The following is a 22,971-nucleotide window of genomic DNA, read 5'->3' on the forward strand; positions in this document are numbered from 1 at the left end:
TCATTCTAAAGAGTGATTGAGATAGATTAATGAACATGCAATCATCCTAACTGTACTACCCTCCAGTATCAGTCTCTATGGTAGTGTCAGTCTCTATTGTAGAATCGGTCTTTATTGTAGTATCAGTCTCTATGGTAGTGTCAGTCTCTATGGTTGAATCCGTCTCTATGGTAGAATCAGTCTCTCCGGTAGATTAAGTCTCTATGGGCAGTATCAGTCTCCTGGATAGCATCAGTCTCCATGGTAGAATCAGTCTCTATGGTAGTATCAGTCTCTGTGGTAGTATCAGTCTCTATGGTAGTACCAGTCTCAGTATCAGTCTCTATGGTAGTATCAGTCTCAGTATCAGTCTCTATGGTAGTATCAGTCTCTATGGTAGTATCAGTCTCAGCATCAGCCTCTATGGTAGTATCAGTCTCAGCATCAGTCTCTATGGTAGTATCAGTCTCTGTGGTAGTATCAGTCTCAGTATCAGTCTCTATGGTAGTATCAGTCTCAGCATCAGTCTCTACGGTAGTATCAGTCTCAATATCAGTCTCTATGGTAGTATCAGTCTCTATGGTAGTATCAGTCTCAGCATCAGTCTCTATGGTAGTATCAGTCTCAGTATCAGTCTCTATGGTAGTATCAGTCTCAGTATCAGTCTCCTGGATAGTATCAGTCTCCATGGTAGAATCCGTCTCTATGGTAGTATCAGTCTCAGCATCAGTCTCTATGGCAGTATCAGTCTCAGTATCAGTCTCTATGGTAATATCAGTCTCTGTGGTAGTATCAGTATCAGTCTTGATCAGTCTCTATGGTAGTATCAGTCTCTGTGGTAGTATCAGTCTCAGTCTCCTGGATAGTATCAGTCTCCATGGTAGAATCAGTCTCTATGATAGTAAGTCTCAGCATCAGTCTCTATGGTAGTATCAGTCTCAGTCTCTATGGTAGTGTCAGTCTCAGTATTTGTCTCTATGGTAGTATCAGTCTCAGTATCAGTCTCTGTGGTAGTATCAGTCTCAGTATCATTCTCTGTATAGCATCAGTCTCCATCGTAGAATCAGTCTCTATGGTAGTATCAGTCTCAGAATCAGTAACTATGGTAGTATCAGTCTCAGTATCAGTCTCTATGGTAGTACGAGTCTCAGTATCAGTCTCCTGGATAGTATCAGTCTCTATGGTAGTATCAGTCTCTGTGGTAGTATCAGTCTCCTGGATAGTCTCAGTCTCTATGGTAGTATCAGTCTCTGTGGTAGTATCAGTCTCAGTATCAGTCTCCTGGATAGTATCAGTCTCCATGGTAGAATCCGTCTCTATGGTAGTATCAGTCTCAGCATCAGTCTCTATGGTAGTATCAGTCTCTGTGGTAGTATCAGTCTCCTGGATAGTCTCAGTCTCTATGGTAGTATCAGTCTCTGTGGTAGTATCAGTCTCAGTATCAGTCTCCTGGATAGTATCAGTCTCCATGGTAGAATCCGTCTCTATGGTAGTATCAGTCTCAGCATCAGTCTCTATGGTAGTATCAGTCTCTGTGGTAGTATCAGTATCTACAGTAGTATCAGTCTTGATCAGTCTCTATGGTAATATCAGTCAGTCTCTGTGGTAGTATCAGTCTCAGTCTCAGTCTCCTGGATAGTATCAGTCTCCATGGTAGAATCAGTCTCTATGATAGTAAGTCTCAGCATCAGTCTCTAAGGTAGTATCAGTCTCAGTATCAGTCTCTATGGTAATATCAGTCTCAAGATTTGTCTCTATGGTAGTATCAGTCACAGTATCAGTCTCTGTGGTAGTATCAGTCTCAGTATCATTCTCTGTGGTAGTATCAGTCTCTATGGTAGTATCAGTCTCAGTATCAGTCTCTATGATAGTATCAGTCTCAGTATCAGTCTCTATGGTAGTATCAGTCTATGTGGTAGTATCAGTCTCAGTATCAGTCTCTACGGTAGTATCAGTCTCAGCATCAGTCTCTATGGTAGTATCAGTCTCATTATCCGTCTCTATGGTAGTATCAGTCTCAGTATCAGTCTCTATGGTAGTATCAGTCTCAGTATCAGTCTCTACGGTAGTATCAGTCTCAGCATCAGTCTCTATGGTAGTATCAGTCTCAGTATCAGTCTCTATGGTAGTATCAGTCTCAGTATCAGTCTCTATGGTAGTATCAGTCTCAGTATCAGTCTCTATGGTAGTATCAGTCTCAGTATCCGTCTCTATGGTAGTATCAGTCTCAGTATCAGTCTCTATGGTAGTTTCAGTCTCTGTGGTAGTCTCAGGGCTCTATTTTAACAAATACAACGCAATGATAAATCTAAGCACTGGCGGTACTGCTATAGGTTCTGGGGTGTGTCAGAAATACAGCCCCAAAAGATCATCCCTGTGCTGCAGACCTCCCGCCAAGTTATTTAGAAGGTATTTTCCTGTTACAACTGCCAAATAAAACAAACAAAAAATCCCCGGGTAGGCAACCCTTACCTTACCCTATAGGCCTACTGTAATGAAGGCTGGTTCAACAGCAATGTTTCGTGTCTTTCTTTTATCCTGCCGATTTTATGATATCATTACATTTGACATGTATTCATTTATTGTTGTTTTTCGTTACATTTTTATTAAAAACAAACTTATTAGAATGATTCACCGTCCTGGTTTTATGCCATAAATAAATAATTGTGAGAACATTTGTGGCACGCATGCAATGCAACTTCTGGAGAAGTGTGAATGCGATCTGTTAGATGGTTCCAATATGTTTATAAAACATATTTGACAGCAATATAACGGTAAGTGGACATTCTCCCTTTCTCTTTATATATCTTTGTCCAGCTACTGTGAAATGTGTGGATGTGCAGGAAACCCTCCATAGCCTGCTTTGTTTTAATATTCTATCCACATGAGGAGAAATGATGGTGCCTGTAAATTTAGACATAGCCTATTTAAAACAAGTTGTTGTTTTGTTTTGTTTAGAACTTGATTAGGCCTTATCAATAATGAATTTAATCTAGCTTATCGACAACATTTGGCATGTCCATTCTATTTCAATGGAAATGCTATGTATATATTTCCACTTTGAAGCCATGCAATTACTTAGTTTCTGCGAACAGATTCAATATAACATACAGTATTTAGCAAAGATGTGATAGGTCAAAATTGTGTAATTGTGTTTCTGTAAGCTATTTCAGAAACTATAACAGACTTGGAGTTGATTCTAAGGCAGTACATAAAAGACTGTAAATACACAACTTGAAGCAACCAACATGGAGCATGTTCTGATTGGCCAGTGAGGGGCCAAGCCTCAACACACACACAACTTGTTTATTCATCAAAACCCAGCCCTTTTGTGCCACCGCCAGGGTCTAGGGATCCACCCATTTTGGGGGGCATCTAAAGCTAATTTCTTGAATTTCTACGCAATCTAATATGCCCCATGACCATTCTAGCCATCTCTATTTAGAACAACAAAAAGTTTAGGCAAAAATGTGCACAGTCATCAAGCCAGGTTAAAGATCATTATTCAATATTTTAAGTGATTGATAAGACTGAACTAGATCAATGATAATTAAATAATCAATATTGTGTTGCACCTTTACGCCAATAGCCTAACAAATGAACAACTCTTACAAATGAAGTACAGACCTAACTTTTGATTGTCTTATTAAGACATCCTCTATCAAATTTCAGCCAGACCAACCAGCCAGACCAACCAGCCAGACCAACCAGCCAGCCAGCCCAACCAGCCAGACCAACCAGCCAGAACAACCAGCCACCCCAACCAACCAGACCAACCAGCCAGACCAACCAGACCAACCAGCCAGACCAACCAGACCAACCAGACCAACCAGCCAGACCAACCAGACCAACCAGCCAGACCAACCAGCCAGACCAACCAGGCAGACCAACCAACCAGCCAGACCAACCAGCCAGCCCAACCAGCCAGACCAACCTGCCAGACCAACAATCCAGACCAACCAGCCAGCCCAACCAGCCAGACCAACCAGCCAGCCAGCCCAACCAGCCAGCCCAACCAGCCAGCCCAACCAACCAGCCAGCCCAACCAGCCAGCCCAAGCTGCCTGCAAGTCCGACACCCACCAGTCTAGTCAATAATTCCCCAACACAACTTCCTTCCCATGTTGTTTTTAAACATCTCAAGGGAAAGGTTTGGAAAACATTTTTTTAAATAAAAACAGACATACACCTACACATAAACACACATAAACAGTACATTCTCCATATAATTCATATCACAGGCCTGATAGTACTGTAGAGCTAGTTTTACTTGCACACAATACAGCTGGGTCACCCCGCCCTATTCCAAGTGGTCCACGGCCCTGCAGCGCTCGGACCCAACACACCCCACTCAGCTTTAGGATCTTAGTGAAACATTCAGTATTGTTTTCAGGTGTGTAAGGCCAAGTCCAGAGTGACAACAAACAGAATGGCAGACCCCCAGAGCCAGGACTGAGCAGCACAGCAGCTAAGGATTGCCTAAGGTGGGCATGTTTTCAATAAAGACTCCTTTTGTCGTACCGGTATTCCATATAAGGCATCCAGACCTTATGAAAGTTGCACAGTATACCCTTAATCTTGTAATAAATCAAATTTAGTGATACATAACTTGACATTTCTTCCATCCATTGTTGGAAGATAACCAACCTTCCAATTAATGGAGATGCATTTCTTAGCTGCTATAAATGCTTGGTTATACATTTTCTTCTGATAACAATCTCCAGTATCAACATTTCCAATCAAACAAAAACAGGGAGAAGGTACACTCCGCAGACATGCTGAGATAAAAGAACATACTCTTTGCCAGAATTCAGCCAGCCACAACACCATAGCACATGCAAATATGTCCTCTTTCTGTTTTACACCTCCAGCTGAATAAATTCATTTCTGAGCGCATGACATACCGTTTCACTGGCATATAGTATGTTCTTTGGAAGGTCTTGAACTGCAGAAATGAATAGACTGTTCAAAAGGCTGTTTATCCACTCCCCGACATAGTCTCTTCAGGTATCCCGCACGCTGGCCTCTATAACGCCGCCTCTTCCGAGTGTCAGGGATTTGGGACTGGTACGGAATAAGCTGTATGTCCTTTGCCTCTGATTCATTGAAGTAGAAATCCTCATCCAAATTGAGGTTAGTAATTGCTGTTCTGATGTCCAGAAGCTATTCTCGGGAATAGGAAACGATGACAGAAACATTATGTATGAAAAAGTTAAGATCAGTGCAAAAAATATACACTTAGAAACGTCCTTGTTTTTGAAAGAAAAGTAAAAAATGTTGTCCATTAAAATAACAGAAATACGGTGTGGACATTGTTAATGTTGTAAATGACTATTGTAGTTGTACACTAATTCTTTTTTTATGGAATATCTACATAGGCGTACAGAGGTCCATTATCAGCAATCATTACTCCTCTGAGGCCAGTTTTATTGTTTCTTTAATCAGCACAACAGTCTTCAGCTGTGCTAACATTGCGACTAAATTGCGAAAGGGATTTCTAATGATCAATTAGCCTTTTAAAATGATAAACTTGGATTAGCTAACACAACTTGCCATTGGAACACAGGAGTGATGGTTGCTGATAATGGGCCTCTTTTCGCCTAAGTAGATATTCCATAAAAAATAATTTGTGTCCAGCTACAATAGTCATTTACAACATAAAAAAGAAGTCTACACTGTATTTCTGATCAATTTGATGTTATTTTAATGGACAAAACATTTGCTTTTCTATCAAAAACAAGGACATTTCTAAGTGACCCCAAACTTTTTAATGGTAGTGTATGTCTGAGATTATATGATCATAACTGGGCATTCTAACATCTGTATCCATTCATTATCATCAATAGTGTCTCCTAGGTCTTCCTCACATTTTTGTTTTACATGTCTCTATCAACATTTGAAACAGTTTGGAAATCAACTTTAGAGGTTTGTCAGACTGCCTTAAAATAGGTTCAATCTTTGAAGCTTCTGGCTTGTCCAGTGTTTGCTGCACAGAGAGAATAAAGTGTTGTATCTGAAAAAAATCACCTCTGTGCCATCACAGGCTAGCCTTTCCTGGCTGCCTAATCCTGATGAGACCCAGGTCACTATCTGATCCTGATGAGATGAGACATGACAAATAATTACCTTGGTGTACATTTATACATTGTATAATCTGAGAATAGAATCAATGGTTCAATCATTGAAATTACCACTGTCATGACTCTCCTGTGAAGATCTGAAGGATCAGGTTACAGTGGGTCCGCTCTACAGTGCCCTCTCTCTCCCGCAGAGGGGGAGAGGGGTGAAGTTTGTCATATTATGATGGTCGTAAATACCTGCAGGAACTCTCTCTCTCTCCCACTCAGCAGAAATGGAAGTTAAAAATCCCTTTGTCCCTTTGTGATCTAATCATTATGGTAGGAGACTATAAGACAGTGTTAAGTACCTCAATGGGCCGTAAAGGTAATCACTTTACAAACTATCCTCACCGTGCCCTTAAGGAAATCACAAATATTATGGACACATTAGAAATAGTGGATATTTCGAGACTAAAAAACCCCGACCTAGTGAGATATACATGGAGGAGACTTAATCAAGCTAGTCATCTTGACTACTTTGTTGTCTCTTTCTCTCTTGCATCAAAGGTTAAAAATGTTTAATAGGAGACAGAATGCGATCGGATCATCATCTAATTGGCATTCACATAACTCTTATAGATTTTTCACTTGGACAGGGATATTGGAAATTTTATCAAAGTTTACTGGAGGACAACTTATTTTTAACTAAGACAAAATAATTTATAACTGATTTTTTCCAGTATAATATAGGTTCAGCAAATCCCCTTATTGTTTGGGATACCTTTAAATGTACCTTCAGGGTCATTCAATTCAATATTCATCAATAATAAAAAAATAAGTTTATGGCTAAAGAAACATGACTAACAAGGGAAATCCATGAACTAATAGTAAAGGTAGGGAACAATAAAAATGATACTACAAAGATACAAAATAAGTTAGAGGAAAAACAAAAAGAACTTGAGGAACTTATTCAAGATCGATCTAATGCAATCTATTACAAAAATAAAGCAAACTGGATGGAATATGGAGAAAAATGCAAAATTCTTCCTGAATCTCCAATACAGGAACGCTAACAAAAATAACTTGCAGAAACTCGTTACTGAAGAAGGAGTCATCTATGATTCTCCGAATGATATTTTAAAAGAGGAAGCTAATTATTTTAGGCAGATGTTCTCTTTTCCGTCTCATCCTCTCCCACTGAATGAGGGTGACGGTAAGGAATTCTTTCCAAATAATATAAAAAATAGAAAATGAACAAATGTAAAGAAAGATCAGTGAGAAGGCTAAATTACAGAGGAAGAACTTCTTGATGCTATTAAATCCTTTCAGTCTGGAAAACCCCCAGGGCTTGATGGCATACCGGTAGAGGTATTTTTTGATATACTAAAAGCTGCATTGTTAGATTGTTTTAACTACTCCTATAGAAATGGTAGTCTGTCAGGTACTCAGCAGGAAGGTCTGATTTCTCTATTATTAAAACAAGACACAGATGGCAAATATAAAGACCCGGTCTATCTAAATAACTGGAGGCCCCTTACACTTCAATGTTGTTGTCATGCCCTGACCTTAGAGAGCCTTTTTATTCTCTATTTGGTTAGGTCAGGGTGTGACTAGGGTGGGCAATCTATGTTTTCTATTTCTTTGTTGGCCGGGTATGGTTCCACAATGAATTTCAATAGAAAACTTGTAAAAATAGACTAGATCCTGCAACCATGGAGAGGTAAATACCTGTCTATTTATGGAAAAAATTGCCTTGATTAACTCCTTAGTCATATCTCAGTTTACTCACTTACTTATGGCGCTGCCTACTCCTGAAGATTCATTTTTCAAATCATATGAGCAAAAAATATTAAGCTTTAACTGGGACGCTAAACCAGACAAAATAAAACGAGCCTATCTATATAATGAATATGAATTGGGTGGGTTGAGATTATTAAATATAAAAGCACTAAAGCTCTCTGTAAAAGTTTCACTAATTCAAAAGTTTTATTTGAACCTGTAGTGGAAATTTCCTGTATTTACCAAATCATGAGAGCAAACCACACACAAGTCAGAGTTATCATAAAGTCCATCTTTAATATGAGCTCCATCACAACCCTGTGACTCTCAGATTAATTCAGTGTCTATAAATGAATTCTCTGAGAGTCCTTACAAAACAGTTCTTAGTATCATTTATAGCCAAGACACACCCATCTCAACTCACATGATGAATAACAGATCTTAGGAACATTACAAAGGAAGACTTTACTTGGGAGAGGAGTATCCCATAGCCAGACAGCATTGGCTATAAATTATCGTTCAGCTTTGTCTCCTAAACTATGTTCTTATCTCGCTCTTAGTACCACACAGGACCAAAAACAAAACCTCATCCACTAGCATATATCAAATACACCCCTCCTGGACAAGATCACAGAGACACATTGACTGGCACACAGACATTGTGGAGCCAAGAGATAATTGGTTCCCCCTCAATCATCCATTCACATGGTTTAAAAGATATGTTTACATATGAAGACAAGCTTGACCTCTCCACTCTCTAAGGCCCAAGTAACTGAACCCAGGACAGAGAAAAGATAACTGCAAATGGCCAGCACTATAGTACAACAAGATGCATTCTAAATGCCATGTCTCATTTTCGATTACTTGAAAATTATACTTTTTTCAAAGTATCTGTCTTTTTCAAACAAGCATTGCAGAGCTGGCTACAATTTCAATTTCATCCCCCTGAAAAGATAGAGCAAATATTACAACAAATATTATGGCTGAACTCAAATGTGCTGGTTGATAAAATACCTGCATTTATGGGAAAGATGTTTGAAAAGGGTATTTTGTTCTTAAATGATATTGTAAATTGTAATGGTAGAGTTATTTATTTTTTATTTTTTATTTTTATTTCACCTTTATTTAACCAGGTAGGCTAGTTGAGAACAAGTTCTCATTTGCAACTGCGACCTGGCCAAGATAAGGCATAGCAGTGTGAACAGACAACACAGAGTTACACATGGAGTAAACAATTAACAAGTCAATAACACAGTAGAAAAAAGGGGAGTCTATATATACATTGTGTGCAAAAGGCATGAGAAGGTAGGCAAATAATTACGATTATGCAGATTAACACTGGAGTGATAAATGATCAGATGGTTATGTACAGGTAGAGATATTGGTGTGCAAAAGAGCAGAAAAATAAAAATAAATAAATAAAAACAGTATGGGGATGAGGTAGGTGAAAATGGGTGGGCTATTTACCAATAGACTATGTACAGCTGCAGCGATCGGTTAGCTGCTCAGATAGCAGATGTTTGAAGTTGGTGAGGGAGATAAAAGTCTCCAACTTCAGCGATTTTTGCAATTCGTTCCAGTCACAGGCAGCAGAGAACTGGAACGAAAGGCGGCCAAATGAGGTGTTGGCTTTAGGGATGATCAGTGAGATACACCTGCTGGAGCGCGTGCTACGGATGGGTGTTGCCATCGTAACCAGTGAACTGAGATAAGGCGGAGCTTTACCTAGCATGGACTTGTAGATGACCTGGAGCCAGTGGGTCTGGCGACGAATATGTAGCGAGGGCCAGCCGACTAGAGCATACAAGTCGCAGTGGTGGGTGGTATAAGGTGCTTTAGTGACAAAACGGATGGCACTGTGATAAACTGCATCCAGTTTGCTGAGTAGAGTGTTGGAAGCAATTTTGTAGATGACGTCGCCGAAGTCGAGGATCGGTAGGATAGTCAGTTTTACTAGGGTAAGTTTGGCGGCGTGAGTGAAGGAGGCTTTGTTGCGGAATAGAAAGCCGACTCTTGATTTGATTTTCGATTGGAGATGTTTGATATGGGTCTGGAAGGAGAGTTTAGAGTCTAGCCAGACACCTAGGTACTTATAGATGTCCACATATTCAAGGTCGGAACCATCCAGGGGGTTGATGCTGGTCAGGCGTGCGGGTGCAGGCAGCGAACGGTTGAAAAGCATGCATTTGGTTTTACTAGCGTTTAAGAGCAGTTGGAGGCCACGGAAGGAGTGCTGTATGGCATTGAAGTTCGTTTGGAGGTTAGATAGCACAGTGTCCAAGGACGGGCCGGAAGTATATAGAATGGTGTCGTCTGCGTAGAGGTGGATCAGGGAATCGCCCGCAGCATGAGAAACATCATTGATATATACAGAGAAAAGAGTCGGCCCGAGAATTGAACCCTGTGGCACCCCCATAGAGACTGCCAGAGGACCGGACAGCATGCCCTCCGATTTGACACACTGAACTCTGTCTGCAAAGTAATTGGTGAACCAGGCAAGGCAGTCATCCGAAAAACCGAGGCTAGTGAGTCTGCCGATAAGAATACGGTGATTGACAGAGTCGAAAGCCTTGGCAAGGTCTATGAAGACGGCTGCACAGTACTGTCTTTTATCGATGGCGGTTATGATATCGTTTAGTACCTTGAGCGTGGCTGAGGTACACCCGTGACCGGCTCGGAAACCAGATTGCACAGCGGAGAAGGTACGGTGGGATTCAAGATGGTCAGTGACCTGTTTGTTGACTTGGCTTTCGAAGACCTTAGATAGGCAGGGCAGGATGGATATAGGTCTGTAACAGTTTGGGTCCAGGGTGTCGCCCCCTTTGAAGAGGGGGATGACTGCGGCAGCTTTCCAATCCTTGGGGATCTCAGACGATATGAAAGAGAGGTTGAACAGGCTGGTAATAGGGGTTGCGACAATGGCGGCGGATAGTTTCAGGAATAGAGGGTCCAGATTGTCCAGCCCAGCTGATTTGTACGGGTCCAGGTTTTGCAGCTCTTTCAGGACATCTGCTATCTGGATTTGGGTAAAGGAGAACCTGGAGAGGCTTGGGCGAGTAGCTGCGGGGGGGGGGGGGCTGTTGTCCGAGGTTGGAGTAGCCAGGCGGAAGGCATGGCCAGCCGTTGAGAAATGCTTGTTGAAGTTTTCGATAATCATGGATTTATCGGTGGTGACCATGTTACCTAGTCTCAGTGCAGTGGGCAGCTGGGAGGAGGTGCTCTTGTTCTCCATGGACTTCACAGTGTCCCAGAACTTTTTGGAGATGGAGCTACAGGATGCAAACTTCTGCCTGAAGAAGTTGGCTTTAGCTTTCCTGACTGACTGTGTGTATTGGTTCCTGACTTCCCTGAACAGTTGCATATCGCGGGGACTATTCGATGTTAGCGCAGTCCGCCACAGGATGTTTTTGTGCTGGTCGAGGGCAGTTATGTCCTTCATGGAGTTATCAGAATTGTACGGGAATGTCTGTTCAATTCAAGAGTACAACCAATTGATTACAGCATTGCCCCAAAAATGGAGGAGGCGGGTGCCAGCGGGAGGAGGCAGGGAACTGGTCTGTCTGCCCAATATAAAGGATAAAAACTGGCGGAGGAATAAAAATAGCATAATTAGGAAAGTATACCAGTTTCATTTGAGGACCAGGATGCTGACAACTGTACCATACAGATTGCAAAATGGTACAGGGAGTATGAGTTGATATATAAAACAACGCAAGATTCAAGACTTCATGCTTTTCAGCTAAAATTATTATATTGAATTCTTGCCACCAACAAAATGGTGAATATTTGGGGCATAAAATCATCAAAGCTCTGCAGATTTTGTTGTGAGGATACAGAATCAATAGATCATTTATTTTGGTATTGCCCTCAGGTAGCCTGTTTCTGGTCTCAGGTTCAGGAATGGCTGAAAATGCATAGCATTGATCTGAAATTGACCCTAGAAATAGTACTTTTAGGATATCTGGAGAGACCAGGTCAGTCAATTACTAATATACTAATACTCTTAGTAAAAGTATTTATCTTCAATACGCAATCTGTAGATTCTATTCGATTAGATAGATTGAAATTGTATGTTAAACATCATAGCATAGTTGAAAGATATGTGTTGCGTAGAAACACGAAGTGGGTGGCCAACAGAGATAGATGGGATGGGCTGAGGGAAGCTGAGGGTTGGGATGTGGAATTGGAGACAAGTGGCAGTGGAGTTGCTGTGTGTGAGAGAGAGAATGATGGTCAAAAGATAAAGGAAAAAAAGTCAAAATAAAACATAATAAATGTACATTTGAATGACACTAAGTGGCAGTGTTTTTACAACTAATGCCGGTTTGCCTGAGACTGATGCCGTGCAGGTGTTTGTACACATGCATATACACACACTCTCATTCAAATAAACACATACAAGAACACACACATACATGTAATAGTGCCAGACATGCACACAAACATATAAAGTAGGCATTGCTGTTATGATTTCAGTTGTCCTTGATGTCCTGTGTTTTAAATGTATTATTTTGTTTAACAAAATGTTGCATTGTTGTTTGCTGTTTTCTTCTGTCTTTTCCTTTTTTCTTATTAGTTCATTCTCTTGGTTGTTGGTGCATTGGGGGGGTTCTTGGGGGTGGGGAATGGAATTAATTGTTTTTTTGTTTTTTTTTCTTGGGGGGGGGGGACTATGGGAGGTGTCTTGAATGGTTGAGGGACGGCTATTGGGGAAATGTGGGGGGATCTTTGAGGGTTCTAGTTTCACAAGAAACAATATTTCTGTAATCCAAACAGTTGGATTTGTCCGTGGGTACTTAAAGAACAATTATGTCAGATCAGTTGTTGTTTTGGGATCTCATTATGGATGGCATAACAACATAACTGTATCTCTGAATGTGTATATTTCCCAGTTGTCAGGTTTACATCCAAATGTTGTGGAAGTTATAAGATTAAATATGAAACTATTTGTGAGAAGATGAAATGGGATGTTAGCCTTCTAAATGAGAATCGGTTTTCATATAAAAGTTCTACCCAGTCAGTGACCACACCCATATGAGCACAGACATTATGTTACCGTCATGGAACGCTCCTTTTGCCAGAGTGCATAAAACCCCTCCTAACGAAATTTACATCAGACCATCCAGGCAGAAGGTATTGAACCAGACATCACGAATGGTCAGACTCTATGAGACCCGACAAATGTGGAGTGTGGCTGAATGTTGAAATGGTTAGAAACTCTGAAACTCTCTCTCGAAGAAGACTACACAGGAACTTTTAGTCTGCAGCTGTTAAAGTACTTTAGTCTCGTAAACTCGACCGAGGACAACCGGGTGATACTTTGAAAGATCCACACCAACGTCTAAGGCGTCAACCTCCACCACGAACTGACAGGACAGGTCCGGATGGATTAGGATGGGGCAGTGGTGAAACGATTCTTGAGGACCAATCTCTACTTGTTTTTTCGATGCCTTTCAATCTCAGCAGGGAATCATTTGTAGGTGATGAAGCTACAGCATTCTTGAATAACTCCTGGAGCCCTGTTCAGACAGAGTATAGTTTAATTGAAATCATCCGTCCATTTTCCAAGATCATTTACAGAGATAAGCAACTTTGCTGTGACCTTGCTCTGTTTTGAAGCGGGTCACGGCCCTTGGCACTTAAGAAGGTGCTTTCAATCAGGTTGGTCTTTCTTTGAATGCTGCAGTGTGGGGAAGAGAAATCTATGTACTGTAAACAGTAGTTCAGTCAGCAGTATGTCGGCATTGACTCACCCTTCTCTGTTCTGAGTGACCAGCCATATTGATTACATAACCCAGCTGTGTTCACTCCACTGCCTCCTTTTGTTGCCATTATAAGACGCTGTGCATAGTGCCAATATGTTCACCATTCACTGTGGCCTTGGATGAGAAATGTCCACCACTGCAGTTATGACTGGAGCAAAGGCAAGAAGGGCCAGGTGATGGCTTTTTGTGTTCGGGACTCTCTTGGCTATAGGACTCTTAAATCCTGCTTTTAACTGCTTTTAGTGGAGTGTGAAATGCATTGCCTTGTACTTGATTATATATGGATTCCATTTACCGGATGACCATGTGGTTTTCTGTGCAACACACACTGAAATAGGGGTTGTAGTTATCTCAGTGGTGAAGTCACATTCAAGCAGTTGCCAGCTGTAATTGATATTAATGCTTGTCGGAACACTACCAGTCAATTCTTTATGCTTCACAAACCTGTGGACTTACTTTGAGGATTACTTAGATTTCAATACTGTATTTTTTTAAGTGTTTTTTTTTTACTGATGAATGCGTGATAGTTATTTGGATGGATTGATGGATAGCTAAATACGTCTATTGGAAATGCAACAATAGGCTGTGCGATGAAATTCAGAAAGTGCAGAGGGCATATTTGAACGATTGAATGACAAAAATTCCAGATTGGACTTTATTTGAATAGTCCCAAGTAGATGATTAGTCGATGTTCCACAGATGTTCAATAACTGTCAACCACACTTCAACTAACTATCCACTAACCCTAACCTTAACCCTTATCCTAACCGTAAACTTAACCCTTACCGTAACCCTCGCCCTAACCTTAACCCTTATCCTAACCGTAAACTTAACCCTTACCGTAACCCTAGCCCTAACCTTAACCCTTATCCTAACCGTAAACTTAACCCTTACCGTAACCCTCGCCCTAACCTTAACCCTTATCCTAACCGTAAACTTAACCCTTACCGTAACCCTAGCCCTAACCTTAACCCTTAGCCTAACCGCTATTCTAAACCTAACCCTAACCGTAATCTAAGGAAGCAGTTACTTATCAACAGATCATTTTTAGATAGTTTGACCATCTGTAGAGCATCTATAGGACTATCTAAATAAAATGTGACCAATTTCCTAGCACATAACAATAGACAGAGCACACAAGGACACCAACGAGTGTTTTGATTAAATGTTAATTTGTCTCAGGAGGTGTGCGTGTGCTTGCACGCTTGTGTGTGAATGCATGGTGTGTAAATTGGTTAGCTTTAAGGATTCAACCAACGTCCCACCTAAAGAAAAAAATGAAGAAACCTCTAGATTGTAGGGTGAAAAGAACAGTTCAATAACTTCAGTATGAGGGTCCCTAGACCCAGCCTGAGTCTAAGATGCTGCATTAAAGAGCCACAGCTCCGGGGCCAGTATCTCTCAGTACCTCCATCCCTATTCCTTTCTCTATCTGTAAATATGCATCAGTCAGTCGGTTGCTTCATTGCTGCCTATTCATTACAGATGATGCTTTAACTCACCCTCACACCCTGACAGGGAGAGAGAGAGGAGAAGAGTAGAAATAAAAAACGGCATTACGAGTGACAGTGAAATGGAGCTGCGTCTTTGAAGACTTACAGCCTAATCCTGTCAGCTGAACCACCAGCCCTGCCTCAGCTTTGATTCCCCCAGTCTAAGCCCTACTCCGGCTGGAGACGAAGCATGAGGGTCACAACACACACAGCAGAGGAATAGCAGGGCTGTGTTGTTAGCATTACAATGGGGACTATTTATTTAGATAGCAGTACGTGCTTTGTTTGCACTATTCTATTCTCATACATTGTGTAAATCCACTTCACACCCTTCAACAACTATGCGTTATTGTTGACCCAAAGACAATGGATGTGTGTATTATGTCTACCTTATTTCGACCTGTAGGTTCTTGTAGTTGTTTCTACAGTGTGATCAAGCTGAATGTAGAACGGACTGTGAGAGCATCCCTTTTGATTACTCATGGCTTGGCAGGCCAATGGATATATTGAAGTATAGTCAGCTGAACAGATGCAGATTGCTCCTGGAAATGTACCAGATGAAGAGTAGCATTTTGTACAATGTTGTGTGTTCTGGTCTTCAACCATGCACCTAATTCCTCCTCATTGTAGATGCTCCCATAGGAAGCCTTTCATCTACCATTCACCAGATCAAATAAAGATCCTCCACTGAGGAAGTCAAAATGTACCTGTATATCCTAAATGCAATTTAAACCTGTATTATCAATTATCATATATATAATGGTATATATCATGTTTTTACCTGAAAAAAAGGACAGAAATGAGAAAACAGGATTACTGCTATTTGTCAGTGACATGCAGCGCTTGCATAATATTTCCCACTTTCCTCTCTTCTCATTGTGCCTTTTTGGTCCCTCAGAATGTGGATGGCTGTGAGATCTGTGGGATCTGTGCTGAAAGGGAAACCAGGGGGCATCCTAGGTCAAGGAAAACATCTGATTTGGTGGAGAGGGGTTGGTGGAAAGTTAAAAGGAAGGTAATTAGGATAGTATGAGTTTGTTTGAAGGAGATAGGGAGATGGAGGGAGGGAGGCACATACAAGTATCCTAGGTGCTGAATAGTGCTTTATTTCTCTCCCTGCACATCAGGTGCTCAAACAGACTGACAAAGACGTGAAGGCCCGTGTGGGATAGGGGGGTGGGATGTGCCTAGCATGTGAGAATACTTGTGAGGTAGTTATCCTCTATTAGCATACACTCCTGTGGATCCATGGTGCCTTTTTCTATGCGTGTGGGGGGGGGGGGGGGGGGGGGGGGCTGCCTCCATTTCTACCTCTCCTGTTCAATGATCATCCTGCCTGGCTGGCTGGACATGGGTCTTTTAGCTGCCGCAGCATCAAAGAGACGTTTCTTTAAAGCCACCGTAGAAAGCTTCAGTCTCCCAATAGGAACTATGGCCCAAAGGACAGTGGCTACAATGACTGCCAATTAGGAGCTCCAAAGAGTTCCGTTTGATCTCAGAAAAAACTAAATGTTACACAAAGAGGGGCACTCACTGAGAATAATGTACTCTAGTGTTTTATAAAGAGTACTAAAACATTTTATACCATTGGACTTGGCACTGAGTGTCTTTGCCTTTGGCTGGTTGGCAACAATATTGAAGGACAAAAGTTTAATGCAAATTGAACGAGCTACACATCTGCAAGATGTACATTTATCGAGGCCACATTTTTTGATTGTTTTTCCCAATACAGTATATAGTGTATCACTATATATCAGGCAAACTTTAGTTAAAGTGTTTTTAGAATGCCCTTAAGCTGGTAGAGCACAGGTTCAGAACCTTTGACAAGCCTATAAACCATGTGATAAACACCCATTTGTTTAAGACCAGTTTGACCCTGCATGTGTGAATTTGTTGTAGAGCCCCATCTCTCAGCTTGTCATAATGCCATAAAGAGCCGATTGGAGTCCCTAGGTCTAGACATTGTTTTGTTGGTCTACATAGCCCACACAGTCTAACACCTTGGTCAGTCAGGTTGATATTTCCTGTTGACTAACTCATGTGTAAGCCACACTCTTAGAAACCCATGTAGAACCCTCTGTGGAAAGGGTTCTACATGGAACTCAAAAGGGTTCTACCTGGAATCAAAAGGGTTCTTCCTGAAACCAAAAAGGGTTCTTCAAAGGTTTCTACTATGGGGACAGCCAAATAATCCTTTTAGGTTCTAGATAGCATCTTTTTTTTCTAAGAGTGCAGGGAGAGTAGGCAGTGTCAGTGTGGAGCTCTGTCAACCTCTGTCAGGTGGTTAACAGACTGAGGTCATGCTGAGAATCTAGAGGGCATTCTGTCACCTGTTTTAATGGAAGCTTCTACTCTCATTGCTCTCTTCTCCTTCACCTGTCCAATCAGTCAATCTGTTTACTCTCTGAGCAAGACCACACACAGAGACACACAAACACACACAGGCACTTCAATCTAGGGGTCGTTGGTCCTTTTTCTCATCCAGTTACTTTTTAGGGAATAGAGCATCTATTCTAAACTGTGTAAACTAGTGACAAATATTATGGTTAATTAATATTATATATACAGTATATATATATTATTAATAATACCTTCTACTAGTTCATTAGTTCCATAACATACATTTTACTTTACACCGAATTATTAAGTAACAAGTTTGAGATTATTAAAAGTACATTTATTTCTCCTCCTCGGCTGAATAGAGAACATTGCCTGAAATCCCCCCTCACAAATCACAGTGGTCATTTACAGTATGTCAATAATCTGATCACCATTTTGGTTTCACCGTCTAGTTCTAATCACGCTCGCCTGCAACTCTGTCTTCTCCTCTGACCTCTGAACCTGTGTGAGTCTGTTATGGTGAGTGAATGAGGACCCAAAAGCGAACTAACTTAAACAGAGCTTCTTTAATAACCAAACATAGGTAGGCTCAGATAGACCGGCAGATTCCGACAGGACAGGACAAGGTTACAGCAAACATGACGATAGTCTGGCTCAGGCATGAAACACAACAAACAAGAATCCGACAAGGACAGGAACAGAAACAGAGAGAGATATAGGGACCTAATCAGAGGGAAAAAGGGAACAGGTGGGAAACGGGGTGAATGGGTAGTTAGAGGAGACAAGGAACAGCTGGGGGAAAGCGGGGGAGAAAAGGTAACCTAACAACGACCAGCAGAGGGAGACAGGGTGAAGGGAAAGGACAGAGGCAAGACACAACATGACAGTACATGACAGTACCCCCCCACTCACCGAGCGCCTCCTGGCGCACTCGAGGAGGAAACCTGGCGGCAACGGAGGAAATCCTCGATCAGCGCACGGTCCAGCACGTCCCGAGAGGGAACCCAACTCCTCTCCTCAGGACCGTACCCCTCCCAATCTACGAGGTACTGGTGACCACGGCCCCGAGGACGCATGTCCAAAATTCTACGGACCCTGTAGATGGGTGCGCACTCGACAAGGATGGGGGGGGGGGGGGGGAAGACGAGCGGGGGCGCGAAGGACGGGCTTGATGCAGGAGACATGGAAGACCGGGTGGACGCGACGAAGGTATCGCGGAAGAAGAAGTCGAACTGCGACAGGATTAATGACCCGAGAAATACGGAACGGACCAATGAACCGCGGGGTCAACTTGCGAGAAGCCGTCTTAAGGGGAAGGTTCTGAGTGGAGAGCCAAACTCTCTGACCGCGACAATATCTAGGACTCTTAGTTCTACGCTTATTAGCAGCCCTCACAGTCTGCGTCCTATAACGGCAAAGTGCAGACCTGACCCTCTTCCAGGTGCGCTCGCAACGTTGGACAAAAGCCTGAGCGGAGGGGATGCTGGACTCGGCGAACTGAGATGAGAACAGCGGAGGCTGGTACCTGAGGCTACTCTGAAAAGGAGATAGCCCGGTCGCAGACGAAGGAAGCGAGTTGTGGGCGTATTCTGCCCAGGGGAGCTGTTCTGACCAAGACGCAGGGTTACGAAAAGAAAGACTGCGTAAGATGCGACCAATAGTCTGATTGGCCCGTTCTGCTTGACCGTTAGACTGGGGGTGAAAGCCGGAAGAGAGACTGACGGAAGCCCCAATCAAACGACAAAACTCCCTCCAAAATTGAGACGTGAATTGCGGACCTCTGTCCGAAACGACGTCTGAAGGAAGGCCATGAATTCTGAAAACATTCTCGATGATGATTTGTGCCGTCTCTTTAGCAGAAGGAAGCTTAGCAAGGGGAATGAAATGAGCCGCCTTAGAGAACCTATCGACAACCGTAAGAATAACAGTCTTCCCCGCTGACGAAGGCAGTCCGGTGACAAAATCTAAGGCGATGTGAGACCACGGTCGAGAGGGAATAGGAAGCGGCCTGAGACGGCCGGCAGGAGGAGAGTTACCGGACTTAGTCTGCGCGCAGACCGAACAAGCAGCCACGAAACGACGCGTGTCATGCTCCCGGGTGGGCCACCAAAAACGCTGGCGAATGGAAGCAAGCGTACCCCGAACGCCAGGGTGGCCGGCTAACTTGGCAGAGTGAGCCCACTGAAGAACGGCCAGACGAGTAGGAACGGGAACGAAAAGAAGGTTCCTAGGACAAGCGCGCGGCGACGGAGTGTGAGTGAGCGCTTGTTTTACCTGCCTCTCAATTCCCCAGACAGTCAACCCGACAACACGCCCCTCAGGGAGAATCCCCTCGGGGTCAGTGGAGGCTACTGAAGAACTGAAGAGACGAGACAAAGCATCAGGCTTGGTGTTCTTAGAGCCCGGACGATAAGAAATCACGAACTCGAAACGAGCGAAAAACAGCGCCCAACGCGCCTGACGCGCATTAAGTCGTTTGGCAGAACGGATGTACTCAAGGTTCCTATGGTCAGTCCAAACGACAAAAGGAACGGTCGCCCCCTCCAACCACTGTCGCCAGTCGCCTAGGGCTAACCGGATGGCGAGCAGTTCGCGGTTACCCACATCATAGTTACGTTCCGACGGCGACAGGCGATGAGAAAAATACGCGCATGGGTGGACCTTGTCGTCAGAGAGGGAGCGCTGAGAAAGGATGGCTCCCACGCCCACCTCTGACGCGTCAACCTCGACAACGAACTGTCTAGAGACGTCAGGTGTAACAAGGATAGGAGCGGATGTAAAACGATTCTTGAGGAGATCAAAAGCTCCCTGGGCGGAAACGGACCACTTAAAGCACGTCTTGACAGAAGTAAGGGCTGTGAGAGGAGCTGCCACCTGACCGAAATTACGGATGAAACGACGATAGAAGTTCGCGAAGCCGAGAAAGCGCTGCAGCTCGACGCGTGACTTAGGGACGGGCCAATCAATGACAGCTTGGACCTTAGCGGGATCCATCTTAATGCCTTCAGCGGAAATAACAGAACCGAGAAATGTGACGGAGGAGGCATGAAAAGTGCACTTCTCAGCCTTCACAAAAAGACAATTCTCTAAAAGGCGCTGGAGGACACGTCGAACGTGCTGAACATGAATCTGGAGTGACGGTGAAAAAATCAGGATATCGTCAAGGTAAACGAAAACAAAGATGTTCAGCATGTCTCTCAGGACATCATTGACTAATGCCTGAAAGACAGCTGGAGCGTTAGCGAGGCCGAAAGGAAGAACCCGGTATTCAAAGTGCCCTAACGGAGTGTTAAACGCCGTCTTCCACTCGTCCCCCTCCCTGATGCGCACGAGATGGTAAGCGTTACGAAGGTCCAACTTAGTGAAAAACCTGGCTCCCTGCAGGATCTCGAAGGCTGAAGACATAAGAGGAAGCGGATAACGATTCTTCACTGTTATGTCATTCAGCCCTCGATAATCTATGCAGGGGCGCAGAGACCCGTCCTTCTTCTTGACAAAAAAAAACCCCGCTCCGGCGGGAGAGGAGGAGGGGACTATGGTACCGGCGTCAAGAGCTACAGACAAATAATCTTCGAGAGCCTTACGTTCGGGAGCCGACAGAGAGTATAGTCTACCCCGGGGGGGGGGTGGTTCCCGGAAGGAGATCAATACTACAATCATACGACCGGTGTGGAGGAAGAGAGGTGGCCCTGGACCGACTGAACACCGTGCGCAGATCGTGATATTCCTCCGGCACCCCTGTCAAATCACCAGGCTCCTCCTGTGAAGAAGAGACAGAGGAAACAGGAGGGATAGCAGACATTAAACATTTCACATGACAAGAGACGTTCCAGGAGAGGATAGAATTACTAGACCAATTAATGGAAGGATTATGACAAACTAGCCAGGGATGGCCCAAAACAACAGGTGTAAAAGGTGAACGAAAAATTAAAAAAGAAATGGTTTCACTATGATTACCAGAAACAGTGAGGGTTAAAGGTAGCGTCTCACGCTGAATCCTGGGGAGAGGACTACCATCCAGGGCAAACAAGGCCGTGGGCTCCTTTAACTGTCTGAGAGGAATGTCATGTTCCCGAGCCCAGGTCTCGTCCATAAAACAGCCCTCCGCCCCAGAGTCTATTAAGGCACTGCAGGAAGCTGATGAACCGGTCCAGCGTAGATGGACCGACAAGGTAGTGCAGGATCTTGAAGGAGAGACAGGAGTAGTAGCGCTCACCAGTAGCCCTCCGCTTACTGACGAGCTCTGGCCTTTTACTGGACATGAAGTGACAAAATGACCAGCGGAACCGCAATAGAGACAGAGGCGGTTGGTGATTCTCCGTTCCCTCTCCTTAGTCGAGATGCGGATACCTCCCAGCTGCATGGGCTCAGCACCCGAGCCGGCAGAGGAAGATGGTAGTGATGCGGAGAGGGAGGCGACGGAGAGCGCGAGCTCCTTTCCACGAGCTCGGTGACGAAGATCAACCCGTCGCTCAATGCGAATAGCGAGTTCAATCAAGGAATCCACGCTGGAAGGAACCTCCCGGGAGAGAATCTCATCCTTTACCTCTGCGCGGAAACCCTCCAGAAGACGAGCGAGCAAGGCCGGCTCGTTCCAGCCACTGGAGACAGCAAGAGTGCGAAACTCAATAGAGTAGTCTGTTATGGATCGATTGCCTTGACATAGGGAAGACAGGGCCCTGGAAGCCTCCTCCCCAAAAACAGATCGATCAAAAACCCGTATCATCTCCTCCTTAAAGTCTTGATACTGGTTAGTACACTCAGCCCTTGCCTCCCAGATTGCCGTGCCCCACTCACGAGCCCGTCCAATAAGGAGAGATATGACGTAGGCGACACGAGCAGTGCTCCTGGAGTAAGTGTTGGGCTGGAGAGAAAACACAATATCACACTGGGTGAGGAACGAGCGGCATTCAGTGGGCTCCCCAGAGTAACACGGCGGGTTATTGATTCTGGGCTCCGGAGATTCGAAAGCCCTGGAAGTGGCCGGTGGATCGAGGCGGAGATGGTGAACCTGTTCTGTGAGGTTGGAGACTTGGGTGGCCAGGGTCTCAACGGCATGTCGAGCAGCAGACACTTCCTGCTCGTGTCTGCCTAGCATCGCTCCCTGGATCCCGACGGCTGAGTGGAGAGGATCCGAAGTCGCTGGGTCCATTCTTGGTCGGATTCTTCTGTTATGGTGAGTGAATGAGGACCCAAAAGCGAACTAACTTAAACAGAGCTTCTTTAATAACCAAACATAGGTAGGCTCAGATAGACCGGCAGATTCCGACAGGACAGGACAAGGTTACAGCAAACATGACGATAGTCTGGCTCAGGCATGAAACACAACAAACAAGAATCCGACAAGGACAGGAACAGAAACAGAGAGAGATATAGGGACCTAATCAGAGGGAAAAAGGGAACAGGTGGGAAACGGGGTGAATGGGTAGTTAGAGGAGACAAGGAACAGCTGGGGGAAAGCGGGGGAGAAAAGGTAACCTAACAACGACCAGCAGAGGGAGACAGGGTGAAGGGAAAGGACAGAGACAAGACACAACATGACAGTACATGACAGAGT

General features: G+C 43.8%; 1 protein-coding gene across 1 annotated transcript in view; it reads left to right on the plus strand.

Moving 5' to 3' along the window:
• Positions 1–4,581, plus strand: part of LOC149971298 (uncharacterized) — a 63,252-nt gene extending 58,671 nt beyond the window's left edge. Inside the window, exon 4 of the mRNA XM_090223885.1 lies at positions 3,652–4,581. Coding sequence (XP_090080011.1) covers positions 3,652–4,069 — 418 coding nt within the window. The 3' untranslated portion in view covers positions 4,070–4,581. The remainder of the gene's footprint in view (positions 1–3,651) is intronic.
• Positions 4,582–22,971: the final 18,390 nt, after the last annotated feature.

The sequence above is a fragment of the Oncorhynchus mykiss genome, chromosome 27 (assembly GCF_057628025.1).
Source record: "Oncorhynchus mykiss isolate SJ-2025 chromosome 27, ASM5762802v1, whole genome shotgun sequence".
NCBI classification, from domain to species: domain Eukaryota; kingdom Metazoa; phylum Chordata; class Actinopteri; order Salmoniformes; family Salmonidae; genus Oncorhynchus; species Oncorhynchus mykiss.